The sequence below is a fragment of the Schistocerca serialis genome, chromosome 5 (assembly GCF_023864345.2).
Source record: "Schistocerca serialis cubense isolate TAMUIC-IGC-003099 chromosome 5, iqSchSeri2.2, whole genome shotgun sequence".
NCBI classification, from domain to species: Eukaryota; Metazoa; Arthropoda; class Insecta; order Orthoptera; family Acrididae; genus Schistocerca; species Schistocerca serialis.
The window spans coordinates 112,218,553-112,235,485 of record NC_064642.1 but is presented as its reverse complement, the minus strand read 5'-3'; the positions used below and the strand labels follow the sequence as shown (position 1 = coordinate 112,235,485).

The following is a 16,933-nucleotide window of genomic DNA, read 5'->3' as shown; positions in this document are numbered from 1 at the left end:
AAAAAAAAAAAAAAAAAAAAAAAAAAAAAAAAAAAAAAAAAAAAACAGAAAGTGAAAAAGAGCAGTCTGCTGAAATAATGAATAAGTGCATAACTACTATTGAATTTAAAAAGCATGATGTCAGCATGCTAAAAAGGAAAACGGATGCTTGGGAAAAAGACACATTGAATACAATGCAGAAGCTCTTACACATAAGATCACAAGAGCAGCTTAAAGTAATGTGGAAAGAAATGAAAGTGAAAGAAAAGGAAATGAAACCTGAATGTAATCAAGAACAATTCCAAACTGGCAGTGGAGTAGCAGAGGTGGAGATAGATGATATAAGCCAAATGGATATTGATACACTCCCACAGGTTTTTGAGGACCTAGCTGGAGTTAATGACAGTGACACAACTGAATACAGTGTGATCATTTCTAGCAGCGTCGATGATGAAAAGTACTCAGAAGATAGCGATGAAACTGCTGAATGTGAAACTTTATCCTGTAGTCATGAACCTCGGCTTGCATTCTCTGGTGAGAGCTTGTCAGAAGACACAATAATGAAAAAAAGGCAGAGAACATGCAATTGTAGTGAAGAACAGGGAGTTGTTGGAAGAAGCAGATGAACTTCATTCATTAAAAATGTGTTTAATATGAGAGGAATATAATGCAAAAATGTTGTTACTTGAAAGACAAAGAAAAATCACAAAAGAAGAGCATAACCTTAAAATGGAAGTTATGAATAAATTCATGAATGAAATGGAGCAAACGGTAGATATTGATTCTTCAGGCAATATGCTCAAGAAATTTAGGTTTTTGTAAATGAGTATGAAAATGTTTTACATGTGTAAAACAAATTTTATTTTCTGGATATTTTTTCCAGTGGTTAATATGTTCTTGTTTCACATTATTCGTGTTTATGATTCAGCATCAGTATATTTAATTTTTCTAATTACCGCATTCTAATATTTATTTGTATTTAGCAAGATTATGAAAGTAGACATCTTGTTTTTCTTAGAAATAATCGAAACATCTGTATTCAATAACTTTGTATACTGAAGCAAAAAATAAAATTAAAATGTTAATCCCCCATTTGCAAAAGAAGAAGAGGAGGAGGAAGAAGAAGAAGAAGAAGAAGAAGAAAATAGAGAAACATGGCTATAAATTAAACATAAATAAAATGGGTCACCTTTTACAGCAGTAGTAACAATCCAGTGCTTATTCATTCATTTAAGAAGGGAAAGTCTCTATACTAACTTGTTATTTTACTAACAATTTAAATACAATTGTAATTAAAGCAATTAAGTAGAACAGACCTTCTGATACCTTGGCCTGCAGCATCTGTTTATGGCTGAAATGAATGTTGGTCAGTGTCATTCACCTCCACAACATCAGGGTGAAACACATCTCCAACTTTTACTGCAAGGTTGTGCAGAACTGCAGTAGCCACAATAATATTCCCACATTTGTTTCATATATATCACATTGTTTTAGTGAGAGTTGGAGAATTTTTCTTCCAAACACCAAATGTATGCTCTGTTGCACATCTGGCAACAATATGGGCTCTAATGCAGTGCCCTTTGATTCCTGTGTGTGGTCAAAACATGGGAGTCATAAGTTGTTTGGATGGAGCATATCCACTATCTCCAAAAAGCAACCCATCATATTGTCCATTTTCAAATTCTGCTGCAACTCTACTATTGCCCCAAATGTGGGAATCATGCATGGAACCTGGCCAGCAGCCTACTACATTCAAAGTTTTCATATTGGAATCACAGACAATTTGTACATTTTAATGGAAAATGAATTCTTGCAATTTCTGTTAGTTCTGCTTTTGCTCCAGAAGGACAATGTACAGGTATCTGTACACCATCTATGACTCCTATGACAACCGAGCGAGGTGGCGCAGTGGTTAAACACTGGACTCGCATTCGGGAGGACGACGGTTCAATCCCGCGTCCGGCCATCCTGATTTAGGTTTTCCGTGATTTCCCTAAATCGCTCCAGGCAAATGCCGGGATGGTTCCTTTCAAAGGGCACGGCCGATTTCCTTCCCCGTCCTTCCCTAATCCGATGCGACCGATGACCTCGCTGTCTGGTCTCCTTCCCCAAAACAACCCCAACTCCTATGACATTCGAGAATCCACTGGTTCGATAGAATTCACTTTTGGTCTTTGATATATTGTCTTGGATCTGTGGCATGGACACAAACAGTGGCTTTAATGCAGTTAAACTCTTTATTGCACTGTTAAAAGCTCTTTCAGAAGTAGTATGATGGATGTTAATGAGATCCCCTGTGGTTAGCACACTGGACTCGCATTCGGGAGGACGACGGTTCAATCCCATCTCCAGCCATCCTGATTTAGGTTTTCCGTGATTTCCCTACATCGTTTCAGGCAAATGCCGGGATGGTTCCTTTGAAAGAGCACAGCCGATTTCCTTCCCCATCCTTCCCTAACTCGAGCTTGCGCTCCGTCCCTAATGACCTCGTTGTCGACGGGACATTAAACAACACTAACCTAACCTAACCTGAGATCCCCTGCTGTGATTTGATAAGTACCAGCACAAAAGATTCACAGTCCACAGAGAATTTGCAGCTTAGAAGACAAAGCACAGTTCCTGTCAAAATTATGCTGCAATAACGGCTCCAGGTACTGGGAGATGAAGCTTGCACAGGATAGAGTAGCATGGAGAGCTGCATCAAACCAGTCTCAGGACTGAAGATCACAACTAAACTAACGGCAACAGCATACCAAGCATTGACTCAAAAGATTCCTCACTAAACCAAAATGCTCATTAAAATCATTGTCGTTGTACATCGCAAATGTGTCTGTCCTCCCCATTAAAACCATCATATTTGGAATGCTACCTCTTCCTCCATCTCCATATATTCTTCATAGTCCAAGTAATCAATAGGATTTGATATTTAACACACAGAAACCAAAGGACACACCTTACTTTCTAACTTAACTCCTACTACTGCTTACGAGTAAATTTTGGCCTCATTTCCTTCTGAAGCTGCTAATGCAGTAGTGTGCTCATTGATAGTGCTCTCCACCAGTTACGGAGTAAATAAGTACTTCAAGAGTAAATGAAAAATCAATTCATTTTTTAATTTACTCCTTTAGTTCAGTACTCTTTAATGGAAGACAGCGATTTCCTTCTCTCTTAGTGATTTACTACTTTAGTTTACTTTCTCTTGGTTGGTGCTCACCACCCTTAGGGTCTGCAGAAGGAATATCAACATATTCAGGTCTTTTATAAATATGTATTAAATGTTTTTGTTTTCTGGATTTTCTGTTTCCTCGTGGATTTTCTCACTATGAGTCTACAGAACAAACAGTGTATCTGATCTTATTTCCTCTGACTAGAATCACTTGGTCGCAGAGTTTTGGGTAGCTAAGGAGAGCTGCTTATTGACTTGAAGCATGCTGAAACATTACAATTGATCCAGAGGGCTGTGCAGAATATGCAAAGGATGGATGCTGTCATTAGTTTTGGTCCTTCTTCAGGACAACACTCAGCCAGCCGTTTCCACCTTTGCTATGGCAACTGTGCCTCCAGTTCATTTGGATGTTTTTTATAATTTTCCTTTAGCCTGGTTGTAATGAAAAGTAGATTGAATCTGTTTGTACATCTGAAGTAGCAGTTTGGAGGAGGCATTTCACAATAAATGAGAAATTGCAGGTCAGTGATGTGGGATGTGCGCAACACCTGACAGTGGGCTTCTATGTGAAAGGTATAAATATATTAGTACAGCATACCTTGGATCATGTTAGTGTTGCATGAAATTCGTGTGACACAAATAGCTCAATTTAGTAAATACTGACATTTTCATGTGGTCCTCATATCTCTTTGGCTGAGGTGTGCATCACCTAAAAAAATTAAATAGATCAGTTTGAAAACCATTATTTACTAAGCATGATTGTGTAATAGTCCTTTCTATAATTTGTGAACCAGCTCTCATATCTTGTTAAGTCATGTTTGATGACAGAAAAGGTCTAGAAGTAACTAGATGTTGAACTCATGGTCACTGGGGTTATAATGTGATCCACACTTAGCCACAGCCATTTGAAAAATAAATACTAAAAACCATATTAGGAAGGAAAGTTGCTACTCACCATATAGTGGAGATGCTGAGTTGCGGTTGTTGTTGTTGTTGTTGTTGTTGTTGTGGTCTTCAGTCCTGAGACTGATTTGATGCAGCTGTCCATGCTACTCTATCCTGTGCAAGCTTCTTCATCTCCCAGTACCTACTGCAACCTACATCCTTCTGAATCTGCTTGGTGTATTCGTCTCTTGGTCTCCTTCTACGATTTTTACCTTCCACACTGCCCTCCAATACTAAATTGGTGATCCCTTGATGCCTCAGAACATGTCCTACCAACCGATCCCTTCTTCTAGTCAAGTTGTGCCACAAACATCTCTTCTCCCCAATCCTATTCAGCACCACCTCATTAGTTATGTGATCTACCCATCTAATCTTCAGCATTCTTCTGTAGCACCACATTTCGAAGGCTTCTATTCTCTTCTTGTCTAAACTATTTATAGTCCATGTTTCACTTCCATACATGGGTACACTCCATACAAATACTTTCAGAAACGACTTCTTGACACTTAAACCTATATTCGATGTTAACAAATTTCTCTTCTTCAGAAACACTTTCCTTCCCATTGCCAGTCTACATTTTATATCCTCTCTACTTCGACCATCATCAGTTATTTTGCTTCCCAAATAGCAAAACTCCTTTACTACTTTAAGTGTCTCATTTCCTAATCTAATACTCTCAGTATCACCCGACTTAATTAGACTACATTCCATTATCCTCGTTTTGCTTTTGTTGATGTTCATCTTATATCCTCCCTTCAAGACGCCATCCATTCCGTTCAACTGCTCTTCCAAGTCCTTTGCTGTCTCTGACAGAATTACAATGTCATCGGCGAACCTCAAAGTTTTTATTTCTTCTCTGTGGATTTTAATACCTACTCCGAATTTTTCTTTTGTTTCCTTCACTGCCTGCTCAATATACAGATTGAATAACATCGGGGAGAGGCTACAACCCTGTCTCACTCCCTTCCCAACCACTGTGTCCCTCTCATGCCCCTCGACAGTTATAACTGCCATCTGGTTTCTGTACAACTGGTAAATAGCCTTTCGCTCTCTGTATTTTACCCCTGCCACCTTCAGAATTTGAAAGAGAGTATTCCAGTCAACATTGTCAAAAGCTTTCTCTAAGTCTACAAATGCTAGAAATGTAGATTTGCCTTTCCTTAATCTAGCTTCTAAGATAAGCCGTAGGGTCAGTATTGCCTCCCGTGTTCCAGTATTTCTACGGAATCCAAACTGATCTTCCCCAAGGTCGGCTTCTACTAGTTTTTCCATTCGTCTGTAAAGAATTCGCGTTATTATTTTGCAGCCTTGACTTATTAAACTGATAGCTCGGTAATTTTCACATCTGTCAACACCTGCTTTCCTTGGGATTGGGATTATTATATTCTTCTTGAAGTCTGAGGGTATTTCGCCTGTCTCATACATCGTGCTCACCAGATGGTAGAGTTTTGTCAGCACTGGCTCTCTCAAGGCCGCCAGTAGCTCTAATGGAATGTTGTCTACTCCCGGGGCCTTGTTTCAACTCAGGTCTTTCAGCGCTCTGTCAAACTCTTCACGCAGTATCATATCTCCCATTTCATCTTCATCTACATCCTCTTCCATTTCCATAATACTGTCCTCAAGTACATCGCACTTGTATAGACCCTCTATATACTCCTTCCACCTTTCTGCTTTCCCTTCTTTGCTTAGAACTGGGTTTCCATCTGAGCCCTTGATATCCATACAAGTGGTTCTCTTTTCTCCAAAGGTCTCTTTAATTTTCCTGTAGGCAGTATCTATCTTACCCCTAGTGAGATAAGCCTCTACGTCCTTACATTTATCCTCTAGCCATCCCTGCTTAGCCATTTTGCACTTCCTGTCGGTCTCATTTTTGAGACGTTTGTATTCCTTTTTGCCTGCTTCATTTACTGCATTGCGATAGGCAAAACAAAAAGATTCACACAATTATAGCTTTCGGCCATTAAGGCCTTTGTCAGCAATAGACACAATACTACACACGCACCCAGGCCCCCCCCCCCCCACCCCCCCCCCCCACCCCCCACAAACACACACACACACACACACACACACACACACACGGGCAAATGCAAATGCAAACACAACTTGCACACACGTCTGCAGTCTCACATAACTGAAGGGTGTGTGTAAGGAGGAGGCTAGGGCAGGAAGGGGGAGGGGTAGTATGGGGGGGGGGGGGGCAGTGAAGTGTTGCAGTTTAGACGGTGGGCAGGAGGGAAGGGGGGCGGGGGGGTGGGGGTAGTAGCGGAAAGGAGACAAATAAAAAGAAATTTAAAGACTGTGTGTGGCGGTGAAATGATGGCTGTGTAATGGTGGAATGGGAACAGGGATGGGTCTGGATGGGTGAGGACAGTGACCAGGAGGGGTACAGGAACATAGCATGTGTTGCAGGGAAAGTTCCCACCTGCGCAGTTCAGAAAAGCTAGTGTGGGTGGGAGGGATCCATATGGCACAGGTTGTGAAGAAGTTATTGAGATGAGGGATATCATATTTGGCAGCGTGTTCAGTAACAGGGTGGTCCTCTTGTTTTTTGGCCACATTTTGTCGGTGACCATTCATGCGGACAAACAGCTTGTTGGTTGTCGTGCCTACATAGAATGCAGCACAGTGGTTGCAGCTTTGCTTGTAAATCACATGACTGGTTTCACAGGTAGCCCTGCCTTTGATGGGATAGGTGATTACAACTACAAATGGATTAGTCAAACTGTAGTTTAAATGTGGTAAATGTTCTTGAAAGGCCAAAGTATATGGTATACATTCCCATGGTTGGCAAAACAATGTAATTTGCTGCCCACTCACCACTCCCACTCCCTCCAATCCTACCAGAGTGCCAAGCTTGAGCAGCTGTGAAACACAGACTGCAATATAATCTAGGGTGCAAGTCATATGTAACAACAGCAACTAATACACAAATAAAAGATCACAATCATGATCCAGTCCAATTCACGTGCTTGTATTCATCCCACCATCTGTTGGTACCACCTCCGATTGTGAGTCTTACTGCTGTAATTTATTCTCGCAGCAGCAATTACAGTCAGTGTATTTTGATTGATAGACATTTCATTCTGGACAAACTTTCCTTTGTGTTTCACCTCAATGTCAGCATCACAAGCTGGTAATGTTTTGATCCCATATTCTAATACATGGATAGCGGCTGAATTTCTCATTTGCAACCCACTTAGTAAATCATTGCGGTCTCTCATAATCAAATAAAATATTGATCTGGTTGCAGAAACAAGTAATGTTTTTTTGAAGGGTAACATTTTCACTGTTGAATGTTACCTTCAATTAAAAAGCAGCATAATGTTTGTAGACGGCATCCATACATGTATGAGAACTTTTATTGCAAACCTGTTCAAATACAACAAGAGTTTGTAAGCTGGTAGAATTTGGTGCTATTTCCTCCCATGTTTCACAAAATTGTCAAATTTTAAGCAGGGCAATAGATTGTTGTAGTGGCTAGTTTATAGTTTCTTGTGTATCCCTTGCACTAGTACTGTGCCAGTCAAATGTCACATGATTATTCGAGCAACATCGATACTGTATCAAACACTTTGGCACATTGGGAAACTTGAACCTGTTCGACGGTGAGTATCATTTGCCCAGCCGTAACATTCCAAATTGTAAAAAATAAATCTACACATGACTTCAATAGCCAGAGCTTTATCTGTAGGATAAATGTAAGACAACCCCTATATACCTATGTACTTTATTAAACAACGTAAAAATTTTAACCTCGGCAGCAATAGTTTAATCAGTGAATATAAGACAACCCTTTATTTTTTGAGTGATGATTTGGGGAAAAAACCTCGTTTTATAATTGGATAAATATGGTAGCTCCTCAGTAGGCCTCACATGGGCTGAGTGTACCCCACTTGCCAACACCCGGACGGTCACCCACTCAAATGCTAACCAAGCCTGACAGCACCTAACTTCAGTGATTTCATGGAAACTGGTGTTACCTCTGCAGCAAGGCCATGGGCAATTCATACTTCAGAATACATTAATTAACATTTCAGTTGGTTTCTTTCTTTCCCTCTTTTTTTTACATCATGTTGCTTTGTTATGGCACACAATTTTACTTTGTGGTGCGCTGCACTAGCTGGCCACTGTGACCGAGCAGTCGCAGGTTTGAATCCTGCCTCGGGCATGGATGTGTGTGATGTCCTTAGGTTAGTTAGGTTTAAGTAGTGCTAAGTCTAGGGGACTAATGACCTCAGATGTTAAGTCCCATAGTTCTTAGAGCCATTTGAACCATTTTTGCACTGCACTACTCCAGTACAGGATGCTGACTCAAGGAGAATACACTGAGCCCACGCAGTTACGCAACTCAGTGGTTATACTGCAATGCGTCATACGCAAAACAGATAACAAAAATACCCAAAAAGCTTCCCATTTCTAACTAAACTATTATATGATTTAAATATCGTGAGCATCCATCATTCACCAGCTTGGTAGACATACTGTTCACGCTACTCTCCTGGAGGGATATGTAACACCACACACTGACTGTTATGGTTATTGTAGTAGGAAGCTGTCAGGTCAGCGTTAGTTTACAATTTCAAATTATAAGTTGCCTGTGTAACCAGAATAGTTTGTTTCTTTGCATAAGCCACAAATTGTACTGTTGGTGTCAGCTGTCGCAAGCAATAAGGTCTTCACATTCAGTAATTCAATTCTTTATGCATGATCTGACATACTGCATACTTTGTGAGTCCAGTGGTGGTCATTAACTTTCTGTGACAATTCTTCTTTGTCTCTGGACAAATTCTGGCGTTCATTCCATTCAGAATGCCAGCATCTCTGCACCATGGTAGCAGAATTCCAGACCTAATAATGTGCAGCAATCTGTGCTTTCTGTTGAACAGTGAGGCAATCAGTCATCTTTTAAATTGCTTTGTGCAGCTTCTTTCATGGCAACCGTCTGTACTGCTGACAATGTAAAAACAAGTGCTGGCTGAGGGGGAAAGAAGAGGAAGGGGAGGCAGTGAGGGAAATGGAATAAATGGTGCATGCAGAGCACTAGTCTGGCCTGGCAGCCAGACACAAACATAACCATTTGGACAGTGTGGTGACATTTGGCTTAATGGGCAATGGCAGCAGATGACCGACGTCAGTGCCTTTGCTAACACAACATGGCCTGCAGTGCCTCACCTGGGCTCATGACCATATCGGTTGGACCCTAGATGACTGGAAAACCGTGACCTGGTCAGATAAGTCCTGATTTCAGTTGGTAAGAGCTGATGGTAGGATTCGAGTGTGGTGAAGACCCCTCAAAGCCATGGACCCAAGTTATCAACAAGGCACTGTGCGAGCTAGTGGTGGCTCCATAATGGTGTGGCCTGTGTTTACATGGAATGGATTGGATCCTCTGGTCCAACTTTACTGATCATTGACTGGAAATGGGTATGTTTGGCTACATGGTGACCATCTGCAGCCATTCATGGACTTCATGTTTCCAAACAACAATGGAAAGTCTATGGATGACAATGCGCCATGTCACTGGTCAGGGCTACAGTTGTTCGTGATTGGTTTGATGCACATACTGGACAATTCAAGCGAATGATTTGGTTACCCAGATCACCCAACATGAATCCCATTGAACATTCATGAGACATAATCAAGAGTTCAGTTTGTGCAAAAAATCCTTCACCATCAAGACTTTCACAATTATGGGTGGGTTCAGAGGCAGCATACTCACTAATTCTGCAGGGGACTTCCAGCAACTTGTTGAGTCCATGTCATGTCACTATGCTGCACTACACCAGGCAAAAGGAGGTCCAACATCATATTAGAAAGTATTTCATGGCTTTTGTCACCTCAGTGTACATGACTCTGTGACAATGAGTAGCAACATAAATACTGGTATGCAGTACATCACTTCACATACTAAGTATGTGAAAATGTATTTTGGCTTAGATTGAGAAGTAGGTGCCCTTGCAAATTTTAATACTTAATGAGTACTTGCATAGTTCGTTCATAAGTTTTATCATCAATAGTAGTGCATCGAAGCAAAACGGTGTAAAATTTATCAACAGACATTTGTTTAGTTTCTACAGTTGATTTTAGGAGTTAAGCCTAGTTAAAGTTTTGGCCAATATGGTATCTAATATATTATTTTCTGCTGGATCTCAAGGCATTGCTTCATGCAACATAGGAAAGTACAAATAAAGTGTGAGTGGAAATGAAGCAGAATCGATTTTGTAATGGGTATGCCAATGTCCAGGGCTCTCACAAGTTTTGAAATGATTCAGCAAAATTATCACAATTTTTTGCAGTAGTTTTGAAACATTTCATTTGTACGGCACCTAAAATCTGGAACACCTGATGTAATGGGTTAATGTGAGCTCAGAAACAAAAAGTATTTTCTTTCGTCTTCTCATGATACCTTGTGGCCATTGTGTTGTTGTTGTTGTTGTTGTTGTTGCTAGATGAGAAAGGAAATGAGCATCTTTGGCCGACACATTCAGACAGATGCAGTTCGACAACTAGTTTAGGTAGAAATCATAGAGAATATAAAAAAAAAGCAGCTGGAAGCCCTATGCTAGTTTTAGTTCCAAAATGATAAGAGGATAGGATAGCGCAAGAATAAAAGGAAGTGGTTACTGCATAGGATAACACAGAGTCTAATAAACAAACATTTAGGGGGTGCAAAAGAAACCCCATTTGTTTTATTTATTGTAGAAAATTATTGTCAACAAACTAGTATGTTGTTTCCTCTATTAAGAAATCCAAGAAAATGTCAGGTTTTAATTAGTGTTTTCTCTATTTTCAGAGTGAAGCTGTAACCATATGCCGTAAAGCTGCAGATACTATGAATTACAGTGACTTGACAACTAATCTTATGTACTGGGAAAAATATTTAAAAGAACAGTCTTTATCATGCTTACACAGGAAACAGATTTTTGTGCCATTCCATACAATCAATTCTTGAAGATAGCAAACAGAAGAAATTTCTGAAATTAGTGGATGGTATACAATACTTGATGGTGTACAATACTCAGGGATTGTTTTAAACTAATTTGTTCCAGACTGACATTACACTGTTTTGTAAATATTTGTGAAACAGATGTGACTGTGAGAGTGTCAGATATTTGATTAGGCATGAATCTTACATGACCACATTTCACCTATCGATGTGTCAGAAATATTTTTGGTGTAGTAGAATAGGTCACCAGAAACATGGCAATTTGAGTTAATCTTGGGTAGTGCACATAAATGACTTCTAATAGTTTTCAGAAGAGGCATTTATGAAACTTACAAGAATTGAAAGCAAAATCAGCAGCATTAATGTTTGAGCATTGATGAACTCTTCTCGGATGATGAGCTGAGCAGTGGTGTCATCTTGTCGCAATGTTTCAATGATGATGGGTACAAAACTCATCGAAACATTGCAACAAGATGACGCCGCCACTCAGCTATCACACGAGAAGAGTTCATCAATGGAATACATCAAGATGTTTGAGCATGTCATTAATTACAATAATTTACAAGAGAGATTATTTTCAACCATCAGTGACAGAATAAAATGGAGCATTAGTATCACTGTTAAAAGGTCACCCACAGTGTTTCAGATTTTATGGAAGCGAATAAAAAATAATGTATATCGTGTAAATAAAATTTTGTTTGTTAATTTTGCCAGTGGCAGTTCTGATTCTCTCCTCCAAGTTAATAAAATTAACCTATCACTCTTAGCTACGTATTTTAATGTTTGCAATAATGCTATATTTTTTGTAATGAAACATCATTTTCTCAGTAGCATCTAGTACTTTTAGTGATTTGTTATATTAATTGCAGGTCACTGATGACCAGTTACTAGTTCATAACATTATTCATAAACTTTATGTGTTGCAGAAAGAGTTGTGTAGGGAAAATGGTAGAGTTCAAACAGTGGAAGGAGAGAAGGCAACCACCCAGTGCATTGTTGAGGCTTTGAAAGACAGAAAAGCATATCTCCCCCCCCCCCCCCCCCCCCCCTTTTTAGTTCTGAGAAGGGCGTTGTCCAAAACCTTAAACTTTTGTCCAAAACCTTAAACTTGTTTATGTGCATTTCTGGCACTCAATTGCCTCAACTATGCTATGAATGGTTACCTTTACACATTACATTGTTTGTATTCCCTCCAAGACTACCCAGAAAATGGCAGTATGTTAGAAGGGGAAGGAGGAAATGGACTAAGAGTGCATTCGAAGGGAACATGCTTGCTACCAAAATCATTCTGTGTTTTAATGCAGCTATAAGAATTTACAGTTGTCCTGTTGTGGCAAAATAACTGTTACCTGATCATATCCCTATTACTACTTACCGTAAATATGACATGTTAAGATGCAAACAGGCACAATTAAATGACAGAGCAAACAATGGAAACTCCAGGTAGGAATATCAACAATGTAGGAAAAGATAGATTGCTACTTAACATAAAGAAAAGACATCAAATTGCAGACAGACATGATTAAAAGACACTCACATGTAGCTCTCGGCCACAGCCTTCATCAGTAAACACACACACACACACACACACACACACACACACACACAAAAAACCGCTAACTCCAGCATCTCAGATCAGAATACAGCTTTACAGTAAGTAGCTATCTTTTTCTACAATTAAAAGACATTTACACATAAGCTTTTGGTCTTGGCCTTCATCAGAAAAAGAAACACACACCATTCACTGAAACAAGCAAGCACCACACTACTGGGTGTGCATTAGGTGTGCTTGCTTTTTTTTTTTTTTTTTTTTTTTTTTTTTTTTTTTTAACAAAGGCTGTGGCTGAAAGCTTATGTGTAAGTGTCTTGATTTTGCCTGTCTGCAACTTAATGTGTCATCTTTATGGTAGGTAAAAACATAGCTTTTCCCACAGTGTTGATATTCCAACTTGGCGTTTCCATTGTTTGAATGTCCCTACTACTTTTTCCCTTTTTGCTTGTTTTGAAATGCCTTGAATTTTTGAAACACATTTTGTAAAGTGAAAAATTGCTGTTTTTATTTAACTTTTTTGTGTTGCTTTAGCAATATCTGGAAGAAAATTTTGGATTTTGGCAAACCGAATTGATTCCTAGTGTAAAGAGTTAGGATTTCTTCCAAATTACATACATGGCTTCCATTTTACATTTACTTAAACAGTAAGCTGCACAGAAAAAGACCTTTTCAATCAGTGTGTGTTTTATAGGTCAGCCATCCTGCCGGCCCCCATCTTTTCTGTCATGAGTCTAGTGTAGAAAGTTAACAGGCGTTGTGTGAAGTTTGGAATAGTAGAAGACAATCATTGAAAGAATAGAGCTTTGAGTTCACCAATGATGTGTACTTGTATGGTCTGATGGTATACTGGAATAAATGGAATCTATTACTGAACCATTTTCTCTTTTGAGACATGCCATTGCAATTCAGTGACCAATTTTACAGAATTAAGTGAGTTACTGACTATTTCAATAGCATCAAAAGTAATATTTACATTTCAGGTAAAAAGTTCTGCTTTGGCAAATCACTGGTTTAACAGTTTGACTGCTGTGGATGAGTTAACTTGTCACGTTCTGCCGCTCGCCAGGTGCTGACAACACGTTTAAACATGGCATTTGGGTGTTCCTTAAGTGCTATTGATATGTTTATGCATCCTACTCCATTGACCACCTCACTGTTCCAGAAGAATAACTTCCATATTTCGGTGAATAAAAAAGTTTCGAGTATTTATCGTACAACAGAGGTGCCTCCTCGGGTGTTATCATTTGCAAAAGACCTCATTTTGATATATTGATCTATTATGACCACAATTCCTGATGCACAGGGACAGAATTGGGTGCGCCGTGCACACCTGTCTGCTAGATATAAAAATCAATATCTCAAGAATGAGATGAGATATTGTGAGATATTGTTCAACTGTCAATTTTAAATTATTTCTGTATCATACTTACTCGACAATGTATGAGATAAAATCGATCATATGTAAAGTATAAGCAATGTGTATCTACAAACTCAAAAATTTTGTGCAATGCTTTACTTTACTTGGTGCAATACAGCAATTATGACAAATTATGTCCCTTATTGAGTGAAGATATCAGACGGTAAGGTGTGCAGAAATCAAATTTTTTCACTGAATAGCTTTGTTAAAAGTGGGAAAGTATTTCATAGAAGCCAGCAAGCCCACATGTGGACAGCACTGGCCACACCGTCCACTGGATATAAAAACCAGTATCTCTAGAACAAAATAAGATATCATTATGCTCTCAATTTCAATCTAAATTTGTATATGTTATCTATCTCCCCCATGAACCACGGACCTTGCCGTTGGTGGGGAGGCTTGCGTACCTCAGTGATACAGATGGCCGTACCGTAGGTGCAACCACAACGGAGGGGTATCTGTTGAGAGGCCAGACAAATGTGTGGTTCCTGAAGAGGGGCAGCACCCTTTTCAGTAGTTGCAGGGGCAACAGTCTGGATGATTGACTGATCTGGCCTTGTAACACTAACCAAAATGGCCTTGCTGTGCTCGTACTGCGAATGGCTAAAAGCAAGGGGAAATTACAACCATAATCTTTCCCCAGGGCACGCAGCTTTACTGTATGGTTAAATGATGATGGTGTCCTCTCGGGTAAAATATTCCGGAGGTAAAATAGTCCCCCATTCGGATCTCCGGGCGAGGACTACTCAGGTGGATGTCGTTATCAGGAGAAAGAAAACTGGCGTTCTACGGATCGGAGCGTGGAATGTCAGATCCCTTAATCGGGCAGGTAGGTTAGAAAATTTAAAAAGGGGAATGGATAAGTTAAAGTTAGATATAGTGGGAATTAGTGAAGTTCGGTGGCAGGAGGAACAAGACTTTTGGTCAGGTGAATACAGGGTTATAAATACAAAAGCAAATAGGGGTAATGCAGGAGTAGGTTTAATAATGAATAAAAAAATAGGAGTGCGGGTAAGCTACTGCAAACAGCATAGTGAACGTATTATTGTGGCCAAGGTAGACAGGAAGCCCACACCTACTACAGTAGTAAAAAGTTTTTATGCCAACTAGCTCTGCAGATGATGAAGAAATTGATGAAATGTATGAGATAAAAGAAATTATTCAGGTAGTGAAGGGAGACGAAAATTTAATAGTCATGGGTGACTGGAATTAGAGAGTAGGAAAAGTGAGAGAAGGAAACATAGTAGGTGAATATGGATTGGGGGTAAGAAATGAAAGAGGAAGCCGTCTGGTAGAATTTTGCACAGAGCATAAATTAATCATAGCTAACACTTGGTTCAAGAATCATGAAAGAAGGCTGTATACATGGAAGAACCCTGGAGATACTAAAAGGTATCAGATAGATTATATAATGGTAAGACAGAGATTTAGGAACCAGGTTATAAATTGTAAGGCATTTCCAGGGGCAGATGTGGACTCTGACCACAATTTATTGGATATGAACTGTAGATTAAAACTGAAGAAACTGCAAAAAGTTGGGAATTTAAGGAGATGAGACCTTGATAAACTGACTAAACTAGAGGTTGTAGAGAGTTTCAGGGAGAACATAAGGGAACAATTGACAGGAATGGGGAAAGAAATACAGTAGAAGAAGAATGGTTAGCTCTGAGGGATGAAGTAATGAAGGCAGCAGACGATCAAGTAGGTAAAAAGATGAGGGCTAGTAGAAATCCTTGGGTAACAGAAGAAATATTGAATTTAATTGATGAAAGGAGAAAATATAAAAATGCAGTAAATGAAGCAGGCAAAAAGGAATACAAACGACTCAAAAATGAGATCGACAGGAAGTGCAAAACTGCTAAGCAGGGATGGCTAGAGGACAAATGTAAGGATGTAGAGGCTTATCACACTAGAGGTAAGACAGATACTGCGTACAGGAAAATTAAAGAGACCTTTGGAGAAAAGAGAACCACTTGTATGAATATCAAGAGCTCAGATGGAAACCCAGTTCTAAGCAAAGAAGGGAAAGCAGAAAGGTGGAAGGAGTATATAGAGGGTCTATACAAGTGCGATGTACTTGAGGACAGTATTATGGAAATGGAAGAGGATGTAGATGAAGATGAAATGGGAGATCTGATACTGCGTGAAGAGTTTGACAGAGCACTGTAAGACCTGAGTCGAAACAAGGCCCCCGGAGTAGACAACATTCCATTAGAGCTACTGGCGGCCTTGAGAGAGCCAGTCCTGACAAAACTCTACCATCTGGTGAGCAAGATGTATGAGACAGGCGAAATACCCTCAGACTTCAAGATGAATATAATAATTCCAATCCCAAAGAAAGCAGGTGTTGACAGATGTGAAAATTACCGAACTATCAGTTTAATAAGTCACACCTGCAAAATACTAACGCGAATTCTGTATGAACGAATGGAAAAACTGGTAGAAGTCGACCTCGGGGAAGATCAGTTTGGATTCCGTAGAAAGGTTGGAACACGTGAAGCAATACTGACCTTACGCCTTATCTTAGAAGAAAGATTAAGGAAAGGCAAACCTACGTTTCTAGCATTTGTAGACTTAGAGAAAGCTTTTGACAATGTTGACTGGAATACTCTCTTTCAAATACTAAAGGTGGCAGGGGTAAAATACAGGAAGCGAAAGGCTATTTACAATTTGTACAGAAACCAGATGGCAGTTATAAGAGTCAAGGGGCATGAAAGGGAAGCAGTGGTTGGGAAGGGAGTGAGACAGGGTTGTAGCCTCTCCCCGATGTTATTCAATCTGTATATTGAGCAAGCAGTAAAGGAAACAAAAGAAAAATATGGAGTAGGTATTAAAATCCATGGAGAAGAAATAAAAACTTTGAGGTTCGCCGATGACATTGTTATTCTGTCAGAGACAGCAAAGGACTTGGAAGAGCAGTTGAACGGA

General features: G+C 39.6%; 1 protein-coding gene across 1 annotated transcript in view; it reads left to right on the top strand.

Moving 5' to 3' along the window:
- Positions 1 to 11,575, top strand: part of LOC126481256 (PMS1 protein homolog 1-like) — a 123,224-nt gene extending 111,649 nt beyond the window's left edge. Inside the window, exon 13 of the mRNA XM_050104875.1 lies at positions 10,884 to 11,575. Coding sequence (XP_049960832.1) covers positions 10,884 to 11,042 — 159 coding nt within the window. The 3' untranslated portion in view covers positions 11,043 to 11,575. The remainder of the gene's footprint in view (positions 1 to 10,883) is intronic.
- The last annotated feature ends 5,358 nt before the right edge of the window (positions 11,576 to 16,933 follow it).